Below are 17,434 nucleotides of genomic sequence, written 5' to 3'. Positions count from 1 at the left end.
TTCAACAGCCAGCCAGCCAGCCAGCTTTCAACAGCCAGCCAGCCAGGTCTTCAACAGCCAGCCAGCCAGCCAGCTTTCAACAGCCAGCCAGCCAGGTCTTCAACAGCCAGCCAGCCAGGTCTTCAACATACTAGATGTTCCTGACAAGTCATGTTCTCTGATAAACATCTCTACTCAATAAAACAGAGCTATGAAGGATGAAGTCTAATATTCATTATTTGTAATAAATTATCTTTAGGGATGCGTGTGCTTCCTGTTCTTGGTGAAACCTTCTAAATGACTGAACCACTCCCCAAGTAAAGATTATTTTTGAGAAAAGGTCATTTTATAGCGATAGATAATACCTGGACAATGTGTGTCTAGTTTTAGTCATAAGCCTTTTATTCCTGATATAGAGATATTTACAAATCCTTAAATATAAAACACCAACCTACACTTCCCAACAATATGGAAGAACTAGTTAAAAATGTATTAAAATCAACATCAAGGCATCCATCTTCCTACAGGAGAACGCTGTCAGAAATACCTAACCACAAATACCTCCGCTTTCATCTCAAAAAGGCACCCTTTTCCCTATATAGTGCACTACTTCAGACCAGGGCCTATAGGGCGTAGGGTGCCATTTGGTACAGATCTTCAGAATGAAAACAGACAACATGATGTCATCCTATACAACATGTCATCCTATACAAGGTCTCTTATGCATGGTTTGAGCTGAGGATTGGCAGACTAACATTGCCTCTCTGTGGACATTAGCCAATGGCAGACAGCCTTGCTCCTCAGTCTCCTCTTCAGGCACCAATCGCCTTCTCAGGAGGAGCAGGGGGAGGGGCTTGGCGTGGCAAGGGTTAGATGGAGAGAGGTGTAAAGTACTGAGTGCAGGCTGTCAGTGGATGGAGGAGTAAGGGAGGACAGGTATTGAGGGAGGTGGCACCTCCTGTCCTTGGCTCTCCTCAGCAGGAGCAGTTCCCACAGCCCTTAACACTGTTCATGATCTCCTCCTGTAGTTTCTTCCTCTCCTCCTCCTTCTGGCTGAGTCTCTCTGGCTGCAGCTCCATTGGGCTGTTCTTACTGTTCAGTATCTTGCTGTTCTGAGTGTTCCACAGGTCAGCATACAGAGAGCCTGGAGTAGCCAGGAGAGAGTGGTGGTCCCCTCGCTCTGCTATCTTACCCTGGAGGAGGAGGGGAGACAGAGGGGGGGAGACAGAGAGGACAGAGAGGGGGAAACAGAGAGGATTAAACTATTATAAAATCTAGTCAGACTAAAGTCCCGTGTAAAAAGGACTTTGACACAGAATGCAGTATTGAATGGGAGACATACAGAATGAATGTTAATATCGAGTCCACAGTGAAGAACCGTCAACTCTCCTTCTCTCTGAAACTCTCCACACCAAACGCCTCACGCTACTGTTACTGTTCTCTACTGACAAGCACGCGCTCTCACACGCGGCCAGCAGCAGCAGCACCCCCTCCCCTCCCTCCCTCCCTCCCTCCCTCCCTCCCCTCCCAGGAGTAAAAGCATCCCACCCTCAGGGAGCGAGGCAGAAGTGTTGGCACCGCGGGCATGCGCGTAACAGACTGTTTCTAACTGTGACTTAACGAGCAGACACCACGGCGACGCGGCAAAACAGGCCTCCTCGCGACAACGACCTTCTGATCTCTCCATCTGACTGCCTCTGCTCCCGGGGGAACACAGGACACGTCATCAACAGCTTTCAGAGCGCTACGACGCACCACACGACAAGCAAACCTTAGTCCTCCCCCCTTTCCACACCCCAGTCTCTCTCCCCTTTCCAGTCCCCAGTCTCCCCCCTTTCCAGTCCCCAGTCTCTCCCCCCTTTCCAGTCCCCAGTCTCTCCCCCCTTTCCAGTCCCCAGTCTCCCCCCTTTCCACACCCCAGTCTCTCTCCCCTTTCCAGTCCCCAGTCTCTCCCCCCTTTCCAGTCCCCAGTCTCTCCCCCCTTTCCAGTCCCCAGTCTCTCCCCCCTTTCCAGTCCCCAGTCTCTCCTCTAAGTAACATTGAGGCAGTGTATTGTAATGCTTGGCCTATCCTATAAGTAACATTGAGGCAGCGTATTGTAATGCTTGGCCTATCCTATAAGTAACATTGAGGCAGCGTATTGTAATGCTTGGCCTATCCTATAAGGACGCGCTAAATCATTGTGCACACGTTACACATCATGAAATATATTGAGGCAAAAATTACAGAAACTAGCCTACAATTAGCAAAATAGACTTGTTGAATAAACAAAATGTATTTCAATATGATTTAAAAATCTAGGCCTATATAGCCTATACTTTAGTCATCCTGCAGTCCTGTATTTAATTAAAGTAGAAGATCACTGGAGGATGTCTTTAAGCTCCCTCTCAGGACGCATCACTATGAGAAGGTCTTCTTACCTTGTTGAGTACGATGATCTCGTCTGCGTCTACGATGGTGGACAGTCTGTGAGCGATGAACACCGACGTCCGGTCCTGGACCAGACCCTTCATGGAATTAAGAATGTTCTAGAAGTACACAGAATCACCATGAAGTATTAGAAATAGTTCTAAAACAGTTTACAACACAGGGACATCAAGTGTTAGAAATAGTTCTAGAAGGTTCCAGAACACAGGGACATCAAGTGTTAGAAATAGTTCTAGAAGGTTCCAGAACACAGGGACATCACGTGTTAGAAATAGTTCTAGAAGGTTCCAGAACACAGGGACATCACGTGTTAGAAATAGTTCTAGAAGGTTCCAGAACACAGGGACATCACGTGTTAGAAATAGTTCTAGAAGGTTCCAGAACAGAGGAATATCAAATATTAGAAATAGTTCTAGAAGGTTCCAGAACAGAGGAATATCAAATATTAGAAATAGTTCTAGAATGCCTAAGAGAAACACAGGAAAATCAAGTATAGATGCTGTTAAGGAGTTAAATGGAACACAGATATTCCATTGACCAGATTGGCGCACAGTCAACAAATCTGACCAAACAAAGTGGATATTCGTCAAATCCTTAATGATTTATATACAGTACACCAGTCAAAAGTTGACACCTACTCATTCAAGGGTTTTTCTTTATTTGTACTATTTTCTACATTGTAGAATAATAGTGAAGACATCAAAACTATGAAATAACACATATGGAATCATGTAGTATCCTATTTTTTTTTTTAAACAAATCAAAATATATTTTATATTTGAGATTCTTCAAAAGTAGCCACCCTATGCCTTGATGACAGCTTTGCACACTCTTGGCATTCTCTCAACCAGCTTCATGAGGTAGTCACCTGGAATGCATTTCAATGAACAGGTGTGCCGTGTTAAAAAGGTTACATTTGAGGATTTCTTTCCTTCTTAATGCGTTTTAGCCAATCAGTTGTGTTGTAACAAGGTAGGAGTGGTTTACAGAAGATAGCCCTATTAGGTAAAAGACCAAGTCCATATTATGGCAAGAACAGCTCAAATAAGCAAAGAAAAACGTCAGTCCATCATTACTTAAGACATGAAAGTCAGTCAATGTGGAAAATTAAGAACTTTGAAAGTTTCTTCAAGCGCAGTCGCAAAAACCATCAAGCGCTATGTTGAAACTGGCTCTCATGGGGACTGCCACAGGAAAGGAATACCCAGAGTTACCTCTGCTGCAGAGGATAAGTTCATTAGAGTTAGCAGCCTCAGAAATTGCAGCCCAAATAAAATGCTTCAGAGTTCAAATAACAGACACATCCAAACATCAACTGTTCAGAGGAGACTGCATGAATCAGGCCTTCGAATTTCTGCAAAGAAACCACCACTAAAGGACACCAATAAGAATAAGAGACTTGCTTGGGCCAAAGAGAAACGAGCAATGGACATTAGACCCGTGGAAATCTGTCCTTTGATTTTTGGTTCCAACTGTTGTGTCTTTGTGAGATGCAGAGTAGGTGAACGGATGATCTCCGCATGTGTGGTTCCCAACGTGAAGCATGGAGGAGGAGGTGTGATGGTGCTTTGCTGGTGATACTGTCAGTGGTTTCTTTAGAATTCAAGGCACACTTAACCAGCATGGCTACCACAGCATTTTGCAGTGATACGCCATCCCATCTGGTTTGTGCTTAGTGGGACTATAACTTGTTTTTCAACAGGACAATGACCCAACACACCTCCAGGCTGTGTAAGGGCTATTTGACCAAGAAGGGGAGTGATGGAGTGCTGCATCAGATGACCTGGCCTCGACAACCCATTTCAAATCAAATTTTAATTGGTCACATACACGTGACTAGCAGATGTTATTGGCTGTAGCGAAATGCTTGTGCTTCTAGCTCCAACTGTGCAGTAATATCTAACAAGTAACACAACATGTACCCAATACACACACATCTAAGTAGGAATGAAGTAAGACTATATACATATGGACGAGCGATGTCAGAGCAGAACGGACTAAGATGCAGTTGAATAGTATTGTTGGATTCTGGGGTAAACTTTGAACATTGTTTTACTCAGAGTGTAGGAACATCAGTTACAAAGGAGACATGAGGGGTCCATAATGAAGCTTGGGAGGGGCTGTGTGCAGGGAAAACAAACGCATGTGACAGTACTGATAAGGGGAGAACCCATTGAAGGCTCATATCACTTAGTTCCCTGCTTAGCAGGAAGGATGCAATGTTTAGAGATGAGGAGGAGACTCCACCCAAAGTGGGGTCTGAATACCACCCCAGGGGAAGCCATGTCTTTGTTCTGAATTACAGCTGTAACGACCCTTTGGGAAGAATTAAACTTGATTGTCTTGTGTCCGTGAGTTATTTACTCTGAAAAATCAGAACCTAACAGTATAGAATACAGTTTATATACATACATACATACATACATACATACATACATACATACATACATACATACATACATACATACATACATACATACTTGAGATGGAACTCAGAGCGAAGGAAAAGCAGCCAACAAGTGCTCAGCATATGTGGGATCTCCTACAAGAAGTTTGGAAAAGCATTCCAGGTGAAGCTGGTTGAGAGAATGCCAAGAGTGTGCAAAGCTGTCATCAAGGTGAAGGGAGGCTTTTTGAAGAATTTCAATTATAAAATATATTTTGATTTGTTTAACACTTTTTTGGTTACTACATGATTCCATATGTGTTATTTCATAGTTTTGATGTCTGCACTATAATTTTACAGTGTATAAAATAGTAAAAATAAAGAAAAATCCTTGATATATTTGGCTGTTTCTGCTGCATAACATGTAGAACTTGTCACTTTTCAGGTTTAGAAGAAGTGACTAGAGGACGACCGATTATGATTTTTCAACGCCGATACCGATTATTGGAGGGCCAAAAAAAGCCGGTGCCGATTAATCGGCCGATTTGTTTTTATTTTTTTACATGTATTTATTTATTTGTAATAATGACAACAATACTGAATGAACACTTATTTTAACTTAATATAATACATCAATAAAATCAATTTAGCCTCAAATAAATAATGAAACATGTTCAATTTGATTTAAATAATGCAAAAACAAAGTGTTGGAGAAGAAAGTAAAAGTGCAATATGTGCCATGTAAGAAAGCTAACGTTTAAGTTCCTTGCTCAGAACATGAGAACATATGAAAGCTGGTGGTTCCTTTTAACATGAGTCTTCAATATTCCCAGGTAAGAAGTTTTAGGTTGTAGTTATTATAGGACTATTTCTCTCTATACAATTTGTATTTCATATACCTTTGACTATTGGATGTTCTTATAGGCACTTTAGTATTGCCAGTGTAACAGTATAGCTTCCGTCCCTCTCCTCGCTCCTACCTGGGCTCGAACCAGGAACACATCGACAAGAGCCATCCTCGAAGCAGCGTTACCCATGCAGAGGAAGTGACGTTTGAAACGCTATTAGCGCGCACCCGGCTAACTAGCTAGCCATTTCACATCGGTTACACCAGCCTCATCTTGGGAGTTGATAGGCTTGAAGTCATAAACAGCGCAATGCTTGAAGCATTGCGAAGGGCTGCTGGCAAAACGCACAAAAGTGCTATTTTGAATGAATGCTTACGAGCCTGCTGCTGCCTACCACCGCTCAGTCTGCTCTATCAAATCATAGACTTAATTATAACATAATAACACACAGAAATACGAGCCTTAGGTCATTAATATGGTCGAATCCGGAAACTATCATCTCGAAAACAAAATGTTATTCCTGTTACATTGCACAACCTTCAGTGTTATGTCATAATTACGTAAAATTCTGACAAATTACCCAAAGTGTTGCATATACCCTGACTACGTGCAATGAACGCAAAATGACACAATTTCACCTGGTTAATATTGCCTGCTAACCTGGATTTCATTTAGCTAAATATGCAGGTTTAAAAATATATACTTCTGTGTATTGATTTTAAGAAAGGCATTGATGTTTATGGTTGGAGCAACGTGTACCTAAGCAATTATATGCAACGCAGGACAGGCTAGATAAACTAGTAATATCATCAACCATGTGTAGTTAACTAGTGATTATGATTGATTTATTGTTTTTTATAAGATAAGTTTACTGCTAGCTAGCACCTTAGCTTCTTACTGCATTCACGTAACCTTGTGGAGTGCAATGTAAAGCAGGTGGTTAGAGCGTTGGACTAGTTAACCTTAAGGTTGCAAAATTGAATCCCTGAGCTGACAAGGTAAAAATCTGTCGTTCTACCCCTGAACAAGGCAGTTAACCCACTGTTCCTAGGCCGTCATTGTAAATAAGAATGTGTTCTTAACTGACTTGCCTAGTTAAATAAAGGTTAAAAAAAATACAAATAATTAAAAAAAAAAAAATGGGCCAAATCGGCGTCCAAAAATACCGATTTCCGATTGTTATGAAAACTTGAAATCGGCCCTAATTAAATCGGCCATTCCGATTGATTGGTCGACCTCTAGAAGTGACTGCTAAATGCTAACTCCCATTCGTATAAGCTGGTTAGCATAGCTAGCATACAGAAATCGTTGGTGGTAGTCAGATTGGTTAAGGACGGCTGAACATGTGTTGGGGTTGACATCCATACAAGCATTATACTCCGATTTTGACTTAGTGTGAAACACCAATAAACAATAGCCTAATTTTGCTGGGGGGGCAACGAGGAGATTCAGGACCTCCCCCCCCACACACACGTTTCCATGGCAATTCCATTGTTTTGGTGGAGTTCCATTGACCTGTTTACTGCATCTATTATAAATAGTTCTAGAATGTTGTAGAGAAACAGGAAGTATAAAAAACATACATGTAATTCAGTATGAAACTATAATAGGACACGTGGCCTATTCTCTCCAACTTCAGGGCACAGTGTACTCTTTCAATCCCCTAACATCTACGGAGCTGATTGGTTGGTTGGTACACAGAGTTGAGCTGCAGAAGAGACAACAGGTGATTCTGTAGTGTGTGTGTGTGTGTGTGTTACCTCCTCAGTGATAGAGTCCAGTGAGGACGTAGCTTCATCGTACAGCAGAATAGGAGGGTTCTTCAGTATGGCCCTGGCTATGGCCACACGCTGCTTCTCCCCACCTGGGACACACACAGCAAGTCAATGATGCGGTCTTCACACACACACACACACACACAGGAAGCATACACATATATAAAACCAGGTCAGACTGGTAGATATAGAAAGCCCCAGTAGTAACAGTAGGAGCTACACCAGTCAGACTGGTAGATATAGAAAGCCCCAGTAGTAGGAGCTACACCAGTCAGACTGGTAGATATAGAAAGCCCCAGTAGTAACAGTAGGAGCTACACCAGTTAGACTGGCAGATATAGAAAGCCCCAGGAGTAACATAAAGAGTAGAACAGCCTGGCTATTAGGAGCTACAGAGCCTTGGACTTTGATGACCTCATGTTAACTCTAGCTACAGTCACGTCCTCATCAACACCAGATACCAGGCTGGAGCCCTCTCCTGGTCCTTCTCAACACTAGATACCAGGCTGGGTCCCTCTCCTGGTCCTTCTCAACACTAGATACCAGGCTGGATCCCTCTCCTGGTCCTTCTCAACACTAGATACCAGGCTGGATCCCTCTCCTGGTCCTTCTCAACACTAGATACCAGGCTGGAGCCCTCTCCTGGTCCTTCTCCACTAGATACCAGGCTGGAGCCCTCTCCTGGTCCTTCTCAACACTAGATACCAGGCTGGAGCCCTCTCCTGGTCCTTCTCAACACTAGATACCAGGCTGGAGCCCTCTCCTGGTCCTTCTCAACACTAGATACCAGGCTGGAGCCCTCTCCTGGTCCTTCTCAACACTAGATACCAGGCTGGAGCCCTCTCCTGGTCCTTCTCAACACTAGATACCAGGCTGGAGCCCTCTCCTGGTCCTTCTCCACCAGATACCAGGCTGGAGCCCTCTCCTGGTCCTTCTCCACCAGATACCAGGCTGGAGCCCTCTCCTGGTCCTTCTCCACCAGATACCAGGCTGGAGCCCTCTCCTGGTCCTTCTCAACACTAGATACCAGGCTGGAGCCCTCTCCTGGTCCTTCTCAACACTAGATACCAGGCTGGAGCCCTCTCCTTGTCCTTCTCCACTAGATACCAGGCTGGAGCCCTCTCCTGGTCCTTCTCCACTAGATACCAGGCTGGAGCCCTCTCCTGGTCCTTCTCCACCAGATACCAGGCTGGAGCCCTCTCCTGGTCCTTCTCCACACTAGATACCAGGCTGGAGCCCTCTCCTGGTCCTTCTCCACTAGATACCAGGCTGGAGCCCTCTCCTGGTCCTTCTCCACTAGATACCAGGCTGGAGCCCTCTCCTGGTCCTTCTCAACACTAGATACCAGGCTGGAGCCCTCTCCTGGTCCTTCTCAACACTAGATACCAGGCTGGAGCCCTCTCCTGGTCCTTCTCCACCAGATACCAGGCTGGAGCCCTCTCCTGGTCCTTCTCCACCAGATACCAGGCTGGAGCCCTCTCCTGGTCCTTCTCCACCAGATACCAGGCTGGAGCCCTCTCCTGGTCCTTCTCAACACTAGATACCAGGCTGGAGCCCTCTCCTGGTCCTTCTCAACACTAGATACCAGGCTGGAGCCCTCTCCTGGTCCTTCTCAACACTAGATACCAGGCTGGAGCCCTCTCCTGGTCCTTCTCCACTAGATACCAGGCTGGAGCCCTCTCCTGGTCCTTCTCCACTAGATACCAGGCTGGAGCCCTCTCCTGGTCCTTCTCCACCAGATACCAGGCTGGAGCCCTCTCCTGGTCCTTCTCAACACTAGATACCAGGCTGGAGCCCTCTCCTGGTCCTTCTCCACTAGATACCAGGCTGGAGCCCTCTCCTGGTCCTTCTCCACTAGATACCAGGCTGGAGCCCTCTCCTGGTCCTTCTCAACACTAGATACCAGGCTGGAGCCCTCTCCTGGTCCTTCTCAACACTAGATACCAGGCTGGAGCCCTCTCCTGGTCCTTCTCAACACTAGATACCAGGCTGGAGCCCTCTCCTGGTCCTTCTCCACCAGATACCAGGCTGGAGCCCTCTCCTGGTCCTTCTCCACCAGATACCAGGCTGGAGCCCTCTCCTGGTCCTTCTCAACACTAGATACCAGGCTGGAGCCCTCTCCTGGTCCTTCTCCACTAGATACCAGGCTGGAGCCCTCTCCTGGTCCCTCTCCACTAGATACCAGGCTGGAGCCCTCTCCTGGTCCCTCTCCACTAGATACCAGGCTGGAGCCCTCTCCTGGTCCTTCTCCACTTGACAAACAGTCCGTTTTCTCTCACTGGTTGTAATTCGTTGTCTTTGAATGGCGTTTGGAAGATTATCAAGGTTAAAGTTGAATCATTTTAAACAAAGATTATTATGGCTTTACAAGCAATCTATTACCATGTTATCTGTCCAAAGACAGCAGCGCCAAGCATTTCCCCGTCCCTACCTGAGAGTTTGAGTCCCCTCTCTCCGACCTGAGTCTCGTATCCGTGTGGCATCCTGAGGATGGCGTCATGTATCCCTGCCAGCCGTGCCACCTGGTACACCTCCTCTGGCGTGGCGTTGATGTTCCCATACTGAAGGTTGTAGAAGATGGTGTTGTGGAAGAGCACTGCATCCTGGGTAGGAAGGAAGGGGTAGAGACAGCGACAGAGCGAGCGAGAAGAGGAAACGGTACAGTCAATCAATACTTTCAGCTCAACTTGAGGAGAGGAAACATCAGGACAGGACAAAATAAAAGTGATGAAACACACAGAACAAAGAAAAAAAACTGTTCTTTCAACATCTGCCCCATTGTTATGGGAGTTTGTTGTCCAAGTCAACTTAATACAGGATCAATAAGTTCATCAAATCAAGGCAGATTTACCTGTGGTACCACCCCTACGGCCCGTCGCAGGCTGTCCAGTCCAACGTCTCTGATGTTCTGTCCAGCGATGTAGATGTTTCCCTTCTGGGGCTCGTAAAAACGGAACAACATACGCATTATGGTGCTCTTCCTGAAACAACACAGAACCATTATCACTATGGTGCTCTTCCTGAAACAACACAGAACCATTATCACTATGGTGCTCTTCCTGAAACAACACAGAACCAGTATCACTATGGTGCTCTTCCTGAAACAACACAGAACCATTATCACTATGGTGCTCTTCCTGAAACAACACAGAACCATTATCACTATGGTGCTCTTCCTGAAACAACACAGAACCATTATCACTGTGGTGCTCTTCCTGAAACAACACAGAACCAGTATCACTATGGTGCTCTTCCTGAAACAACACAGAACCAGTATCACTATGGTGCTCTTCCTGAAACAACACAGAACCATTATCACTGTGGTGCTCTTCCTGAAACAACACAGAACCATTATCACTGTGGTGCTCTTCCTGAAACAACACAGAACCATTATCACTGTGGTGCTCTTCCTGAAACAACACAGAACCATTATCACTGTGGTGCTCTTCCTGAAACAACACAGAACCATTCTTCCTGTGGTGCTCTTCCTGAAACAACACAGAACCATTCTTCCTGTGGTGCTCTTCCTGAAACAACACAGAACCATTCTTCCTGTGGTGCTCTTCCTGAAACAACACAGAACCATTCTTCCTGTGGTGCTCTTCCTGAAACAACACAGAACCATTCTTCCTGTGGTGCTCTTCCTGAAACAACACAGAACCATTCTTCCTGTGGTGCTCTTCCTGAAACAACACAGAACCATTCTTCCTGTGGTGCTCTTCCTGAAACAACACAGAACCATTCTTCCTGTGGTGCTCTTCCTGAAACAACACAGAACCATTCTTCCTGTGGTGCTCTTCCTGAAACAACACAGAACCATTCTTCCTGTGGTGCTCTTCCTGAAACAACACAGAACCATTCTTCCTGTGGTGCTCTTCCTGAAACAACACAGAACCATTCTTCCTTTGGTGCTCTTCCTGAACGTAGAACCAATGACTTCTGGGAAATAGGACTGACATTATAAATATAGTAGAGAGACTAAACGTGCAGAGCGAAGCTGAATAAGGGTTTAAAGGTTAAAACCACAATCTGGAGGGGATTAGTTACATACAGGTTAGGAACATAAGAGGCATATTTCCACTTCAACACTAGAACAGATTAGTGAAGCAGCCGTCCAATTATTTACCAAGTAGAGCTGGTTAAATAAAGGTTTATACAGAGACAGATTTCACACCCATTGACCACATTTACACACACACACCAATATCCCGTTATTACTGGCATTTGGTAGGCCATATTATAATTACTGGCATTTGGAAAGGCATATTATAATTGTATTTTTTAAATTTAACTAGGCAAGTCAGTTAAGAACAAATTCTTATTTACAATGACGGCCTACTGGGGAACAGTGGGTTAACAGCCTTTTTCAGGGGCAGAACGACAGATTTTTACCTTGTCAGCTCGGGGATTCGAAACAGCAACCTTTTGGTTACTGGCCCAACGCTCTAACCACTAGGCAACCTGCCTCCTCTCTAACCACTAGGCAACCTGCCTCCTCTCTAACCACTAGGCAACCTGCCTCCTCTCTAACCACTAGGCAACCTGCCTCCTCTCTAACCACTAGGCAACCTGCCTCCTCTCTAACCACTAGGCAACCTGCCGCCGCTCTAACCACTAGGCTACCTGCCGCTCTAACCACTAGGCTACCTGCCGCTCTAACCACTAGGCTACCTGCCGCTCTAACCACTAGGCTACCTGCCGCTCTAACCACTAGGCTACCTGCCGCTCTAACCACTAGGCTACCTGCCGCTCTAACCACTAGGCTACCTGCCGCTCTAACCACTAGGCTACCTGCCGCTCTAACCACTAGGCTACCTGCCGCTCTAACCACTAGGCTACCTGCCGCTCTAACCACTAGGCTACCTGCTGCTCTAACCACTAGGCAACCTGCTGCTCTAACCACTAGGTTACCTGCTGCTCTAACCACTAGGTTACCTGCTGCTCTAACCACTAGGCAACCTGCCGTCCCAAAATAATTTCTGACATTCTATCAATGCAACACCGGTAAAGTTGTCTGTTTCGTTTAGAGGCCGGGTAGAATACTCAATAACTCCAAAACAGTGGAAATATTGGTCCTGGGAAACATGTCCGATGTCAACAGTTTGACCGGTTTTAAGGAAATAAAAAAGCTGAGAAAACTATGAAATATATTTCTGACCATTTCAGAAAGGTCAAGGCCTTTCTAAACGAGTACCTACCCTGATCCACTCCCTCCTACGATGGCCACCTTCTTCCCAGCAGGCACCTGGAAGGAGACGCCCTCTAGAACCTTCTGTCCTTCCAGGTACTCAAAGTAGACATCCTCAAACCTGATGGTGGCATCTTGAGGGGTGACGGAGAGAGGAGGGGCCAGATCTGTCTCCTAGAGTAGAGAGACAAGAGAGTTAGGATAGACTAGTTACTATAGACTAAGCCTAACCTTTAAACCCTCCTGGGGGGGGGGGTCACAAGGAGGACAGGGGCCAGCTCCTTCGCTGTAGACAGATACACGAGAGGAACAAATACTGGACTATAAGTATAGAACCTAAACCCTTAGGAAAACTGTGTGCAGCTGGTCAGTAATTACAGTGTTCTAGATATGTGGGCTCTGAGTCAAAGGAAGTGCACTACATAGGGAATAGGGTGCAATTGGTATGTGTTACCTTGATCTTGGTGTCAATACTGAGCAGTGTGAAGAGCGTATTCATGTCGATCAGGGCCTGGCGTGTCTCTCTGTACACGGTGCCCAGGAAGTTAAGAGGCAGAGACAGCTGGAACAGCAGACCATTCACCATCACCAGGTCTCCTACTGTCATAGAGCCTGTCAACAACAACAGGAAGTTGAGGGTGGAGGGGTTAGTGAGGGTGGAGTGAGGGTGGAGTGAGGGTGGAGTGAGGGTGGAGTGAGGGTGGAGTGAGGGTGGAGTGAGGGTGGAGGGGTGAGTGAGGGTGGAGGGGTTAGTTAGGGTGGAGGGGCTAGTTAGGGTGGAGGGGTTAGTGTTAATTAGGGTTAATTAGGGTGCAGGGGTTAGTTATGGTTAGTTAGGGTGTAGGGGTTAGGTTGTAGACTGACCTGCCATGATCCCCTTGCTAGCTAGCACCATGATACCAGTGAGGCCCACACTGAAGATGGCACTCTGTCCAAAGTTGAGCATGGCCAGGGTATAGGTGGTCTTCAGGGAGGAGGCCTCGTAGCTCTTCAGATAACCATCATACTTCTCTGCTTCGTACTTCTCATTGTTGAAATACTGGAACAGAGACAAGCGGGAATTCCGATGTGCACTTTGATCACGTCAGAAGAATTGTCCACATTTACTTTCCCTCAGTCAACAAGATGAATAACGAACACCTAAAAACACTAGCCTATGTCAATATACTATAGTAGAAAAGTTTAGGCTACCTACTGTATTGGTCAGCTTGTCAAGAAAGAAATGGCCTATTCCAAAACAGACAATGATGGGACGATAGATCCCACATTCAAACAACCAGTAGGACTAGGCTACACGCATTATTATTATTATTTTGTTCGATGCTTTGATGTTTGAAGTAGAGAAAGAAGGAGAGGGAGAGAAACAGTCTCACCTTAACGGTCTCATAGTTCAGTAAAGAGTCAATCGCAGCGTTTCCTGCCTCGTTGTCTGCATTGTTCATCTCTATCCTGAACCGAGTCCTGGAGAACAAGATGGACGCCAAGGTTACACAGTTGGAAAGAATTCACAGGAAAAGGGTAGCTTCAGCTTTTCTATACTGCTAGCTATAGCTAAGCCAACCACATATATGCCTAGTACAATGTAAACCAACAGGTAGCTAAGGTAAAGGTCATCTGTCAACAACCTAGTGGACTGTACCTCCACTGTGTGACAGCAATGGTGAAGGCTGTATACGCTCCCAGAGTACCCAGAGTCACCGCAGCAAATTCCACCCCGCATTTATAATACTGAGGAGAGAGAGATATTTTAATATTGTACCAAGGAGGAAAACATAATGCTGAGTAATGAGGGAGAAAGCCATTAAAACTGGAGGCGGATAAAAACATTATCAAGGTATCACTTCCAACGGACTACCGGACCTGGAACAGAACAGCAACAGTTAACCAACCACGTGTGAATTACAAGACTCTCTATTAGACTCACCAGGTAGGTAATATATATATATATATATATATAAATAAAAACATTTCTGCCCATTTCAACATCAAATGGACTGTTGGAGAGGAAACTATTACTGTAAGACTGGTTCCTACTGCTAATGCTGTAAGGGCGCCGGTCCGGCCTGGTTCAACGGCGTCTGAACTAGTTATGACATTATTAGTGTGAAGAGGGTAATAGCATCAACTTCAGCTTCCTAACACGCGCTAACACGCGCTAACACGCGCTAACACGCGCTAACACGCGCTAACACGCGCTAACACGCGCTAACACGCGCTAACACGCGCTAACACGCGCTAACACGCGCTAACACGCGCTAACACGCGCTAACACGCGCTAATGCTAACAAGCGCTAATGCTAACGCTAACAAGCGCTAATGCTAACAAGCGCTAATGCTAACAAGCGCTAATGCTAACACGGAGAACAGTCTCCAAGGCTGTGGAGTCCACACGCTCTAATGCCGGGCATACACAACATGACTTTTTCCACGTTTTTGCAGACCCAGACAAATTTTCATGATCGGTGTGAAATCCTATAAACTTGGGCTAGGATCAGTACGTTGGAATTAGCGTAGTTTGAGTGAGTTTAAATGGTCTACATCTGCACCATCGAGAGCATCTTGACTGGCTGCATTAACACTTGGTATGGAAATTACACCACCCTTAACCGCAAAGCGCTACAGAGGGTGGTGCGGATAGTCCAGTAGTCACTGGGGCCGAGCTTCCTGCCATCCAGGACCTCTATATCAGGCGGTGTCAGAGGAAGGCCTGAAGAATTGCCAAAGACTCCAGCAACCCTAGTCAGACTGTTCTCTCTGCTACTGTCCAGACCAACAGGCTACGAGACCACTTGTTCCCCCAAGCCATGGGTTAGGGTCGGTACAGGGTTGGTACAGGGGCAGGGTCGGTACAGGGTTGGTACAGGAGCAGGGTCGGTACAGGGTTAGGGCTGGTACAGGGCTGGTACAGGGGCAGGGTCGGTACAGGGTCGGTACAGGGCTGGTACAGGGTCGGTACAGGGGCAGGGTCGGTACAGGGCTGGTACAGGGTCAGGGTCGGTACAGGGTCAGGGTTGGTACAGGGGCAGGGTCGGTACAGGGTCGGTACAGGGGCAGGGTTGGTACAGGGGCAGGGCCGGTACAGGGTTGGTACAGGGGCAGGGTCAGTACAGGGGCAATGTCGGTACAGGGTCGGTACAGGGGCAGGGTTGGTACAGGGGCAGGGTTGGTACAGGGTTGGTACAGGGGCAGGGTCGGTACAGGGGCAGGGTCGGTACAGGGGCAGGGCCGGTACAGGGGCAGGGCCGGTACAGGGCTGGTACAGGGTCAGGGTCGGTACAGGGTCGGTACAGGGGCAGGGTCGGTACAGGGTCGGTACAGGGGCAGGGTCAGTACAGGTGCAGGGTCGGTACAGGGGCAGGGTCGGTACAGGGGCAGGGTCGGTACAGGGGCAGGGTCGGTACAGGGGCAGGGTCGGTACAGGGGCAGGGTCGGTACAGGGTTGGTACAGGGGCGGTACAGGGGCAGGGTCGGTACAGGGTCGGTACAGGGGCAGGGTCGGTACAGGGGCAGGGTCGGTACAGGGTCGGTACAGGGGCAGGGTCAGTACAGGGGCAGGGTCGGTACAGGGGCAGGGTCGGTACAGGGTTGGTACAGGGGCGGTACAGGGGCGGTACAGGGGCAGGGTCGGTACAGGGTCGGTACAGGGCGGTACAGGGTCGGTACAGGGGCAGGGTCGGTACAGGGTCGGTACAGGGGCAGGGTCAGTACAGGGTCGGTACAGGGTCGGTACAGGGGCAGGGTCAGTACAGGGTCGGTACAGGGTCGGTACAGGGGCAGGGTCGGTACAGGGGCAGGGTCGGTACAGGGTCGGTACAGGGTCGGTACAGGGGCAGGGTCGGTACAGGGGCAGGGTCGGTACAGGGTCGGTACAGGGTCGGTACAGGGTCGGTACAGGGGCAGGGTCGGTATAGGGGCAGGGTCGGTACAGGGGCAGGGTCGGTACAGGGTCGGTACAGGGGCAGGGTCGGTACAGGGGCAGGGTCGGTACAGGGGCAGGGTCGGTACAGGGGCAGGGTCGGTACAGGGGCAGTACAGGGGCAGGGTCGGTACAGTGCAGTGATATATCCTCCTACTCTACTGTCAAACTGACAGACTAATATTCACCATGATTATATATCCATACTGAGGCAGGGGGACTCTACCCACCAGGACAGCAGAGACCAGCCTCACCCCTATTCTATAGTTAGGGGTTACCCACCAGGACAGCAGAGACCAGCCCTATTCTATAGTTAGGGGTTACCCACCAGGACAGCAGAGACCAGCCCTATTCTATAGTTAGGGGTTACCCACCAGGATAGCAGAGACCAGCCCCATCTCCAGCGCAGTGGGTCCCAGGTTGAAGACAATAGCAGAGAGGACGAAGGAGATCCCCCTGGTGCCCCTGTCAATGGCCTTCGACAGCGCCCCCGTCTGGCGGGACAGGTGGAAGCCCAGGTCCAGGCTGTGGAGGTGCAGAAACACGTTCTTGGCGATGCGCCGGATGGAACTCTGGGCAACTTTCCCGAACACTGCGTTACGTAGCTCGTTGAAGAGGGCCGAACCGGCACGAGACACACCGTCTGGGAGGAGAGGGAAAGAGGATTTCATCGGAGAGAACGGCAAGCCAGCCTTTATAGAAATCAGAGACAGACAAGAGACAAGACATCAATTGATTTGATTGTTTATTTTGTGACTTGTCTAGTACAAATACTATTAGGACCAAGTCCTGGTTCAAATATACATGGCTGACAAATATAGTTTGAGTTTATCAGAGAGGAGACTGTCCCAGACCAGGCCTGGCTGTGTAGTAACAGAGACTGTCCCAGACCAGACTGAGTAATAAACATTTTAA

The 17,434-nt window shown here is 47.5% G+C and overlaps 1 protein-coding gene across 1 annotated transcript; it reads right to left on the bottom strand.

Annotated features, from left to right (window-relative positions):
* Window positions 1-358: 358 nt before the first annotated feature.
* Window positions 359-17,162, bottom strand: LOC115166209 (ATP-binding cassette, sub-family B (MDR/TAP), member 7; the record flags this gene model as incomplete). Its single annotated transcript, XM_029720004.1, is given in 11 exon segments — window positions 359-1,172; window positions 2,400-2,507; window positions 7,401-7,504; window positions 9,847-10,018; window positions 10,267-10,396; window positions 12,614-12,777; window positions 13,058-13,215; window positions 13,468-13,642; window positions 13,977-14,064; window positions 14,243-14,331; window positions 16,894-17,162. Coding segments are annotated over 11 exon segments (1,676 nt in total), but the record flags the coding sequence as incomplete, so codon positions are not given.
* Window positions 17,163-17,434: the final 272 nt, after the last annotated feature.

This window comes from Salmo trutta, chromosome 3 (genome assembly GCF_901001165.1).
Source record: "Salmo trutta chromosome 3, fSalTru1.1, whole genome shotgun sequence".
NCBI lineage: Eukaryota > Metazoa > Chordata > Actinopteri > Salmoniformes > Salmonidae > Salmo > Salmo trutta.
Note: the sequence above shows the minus strand (reverse complement) of the source record. Positions and strands in the feature narration are given on the sequence as shown.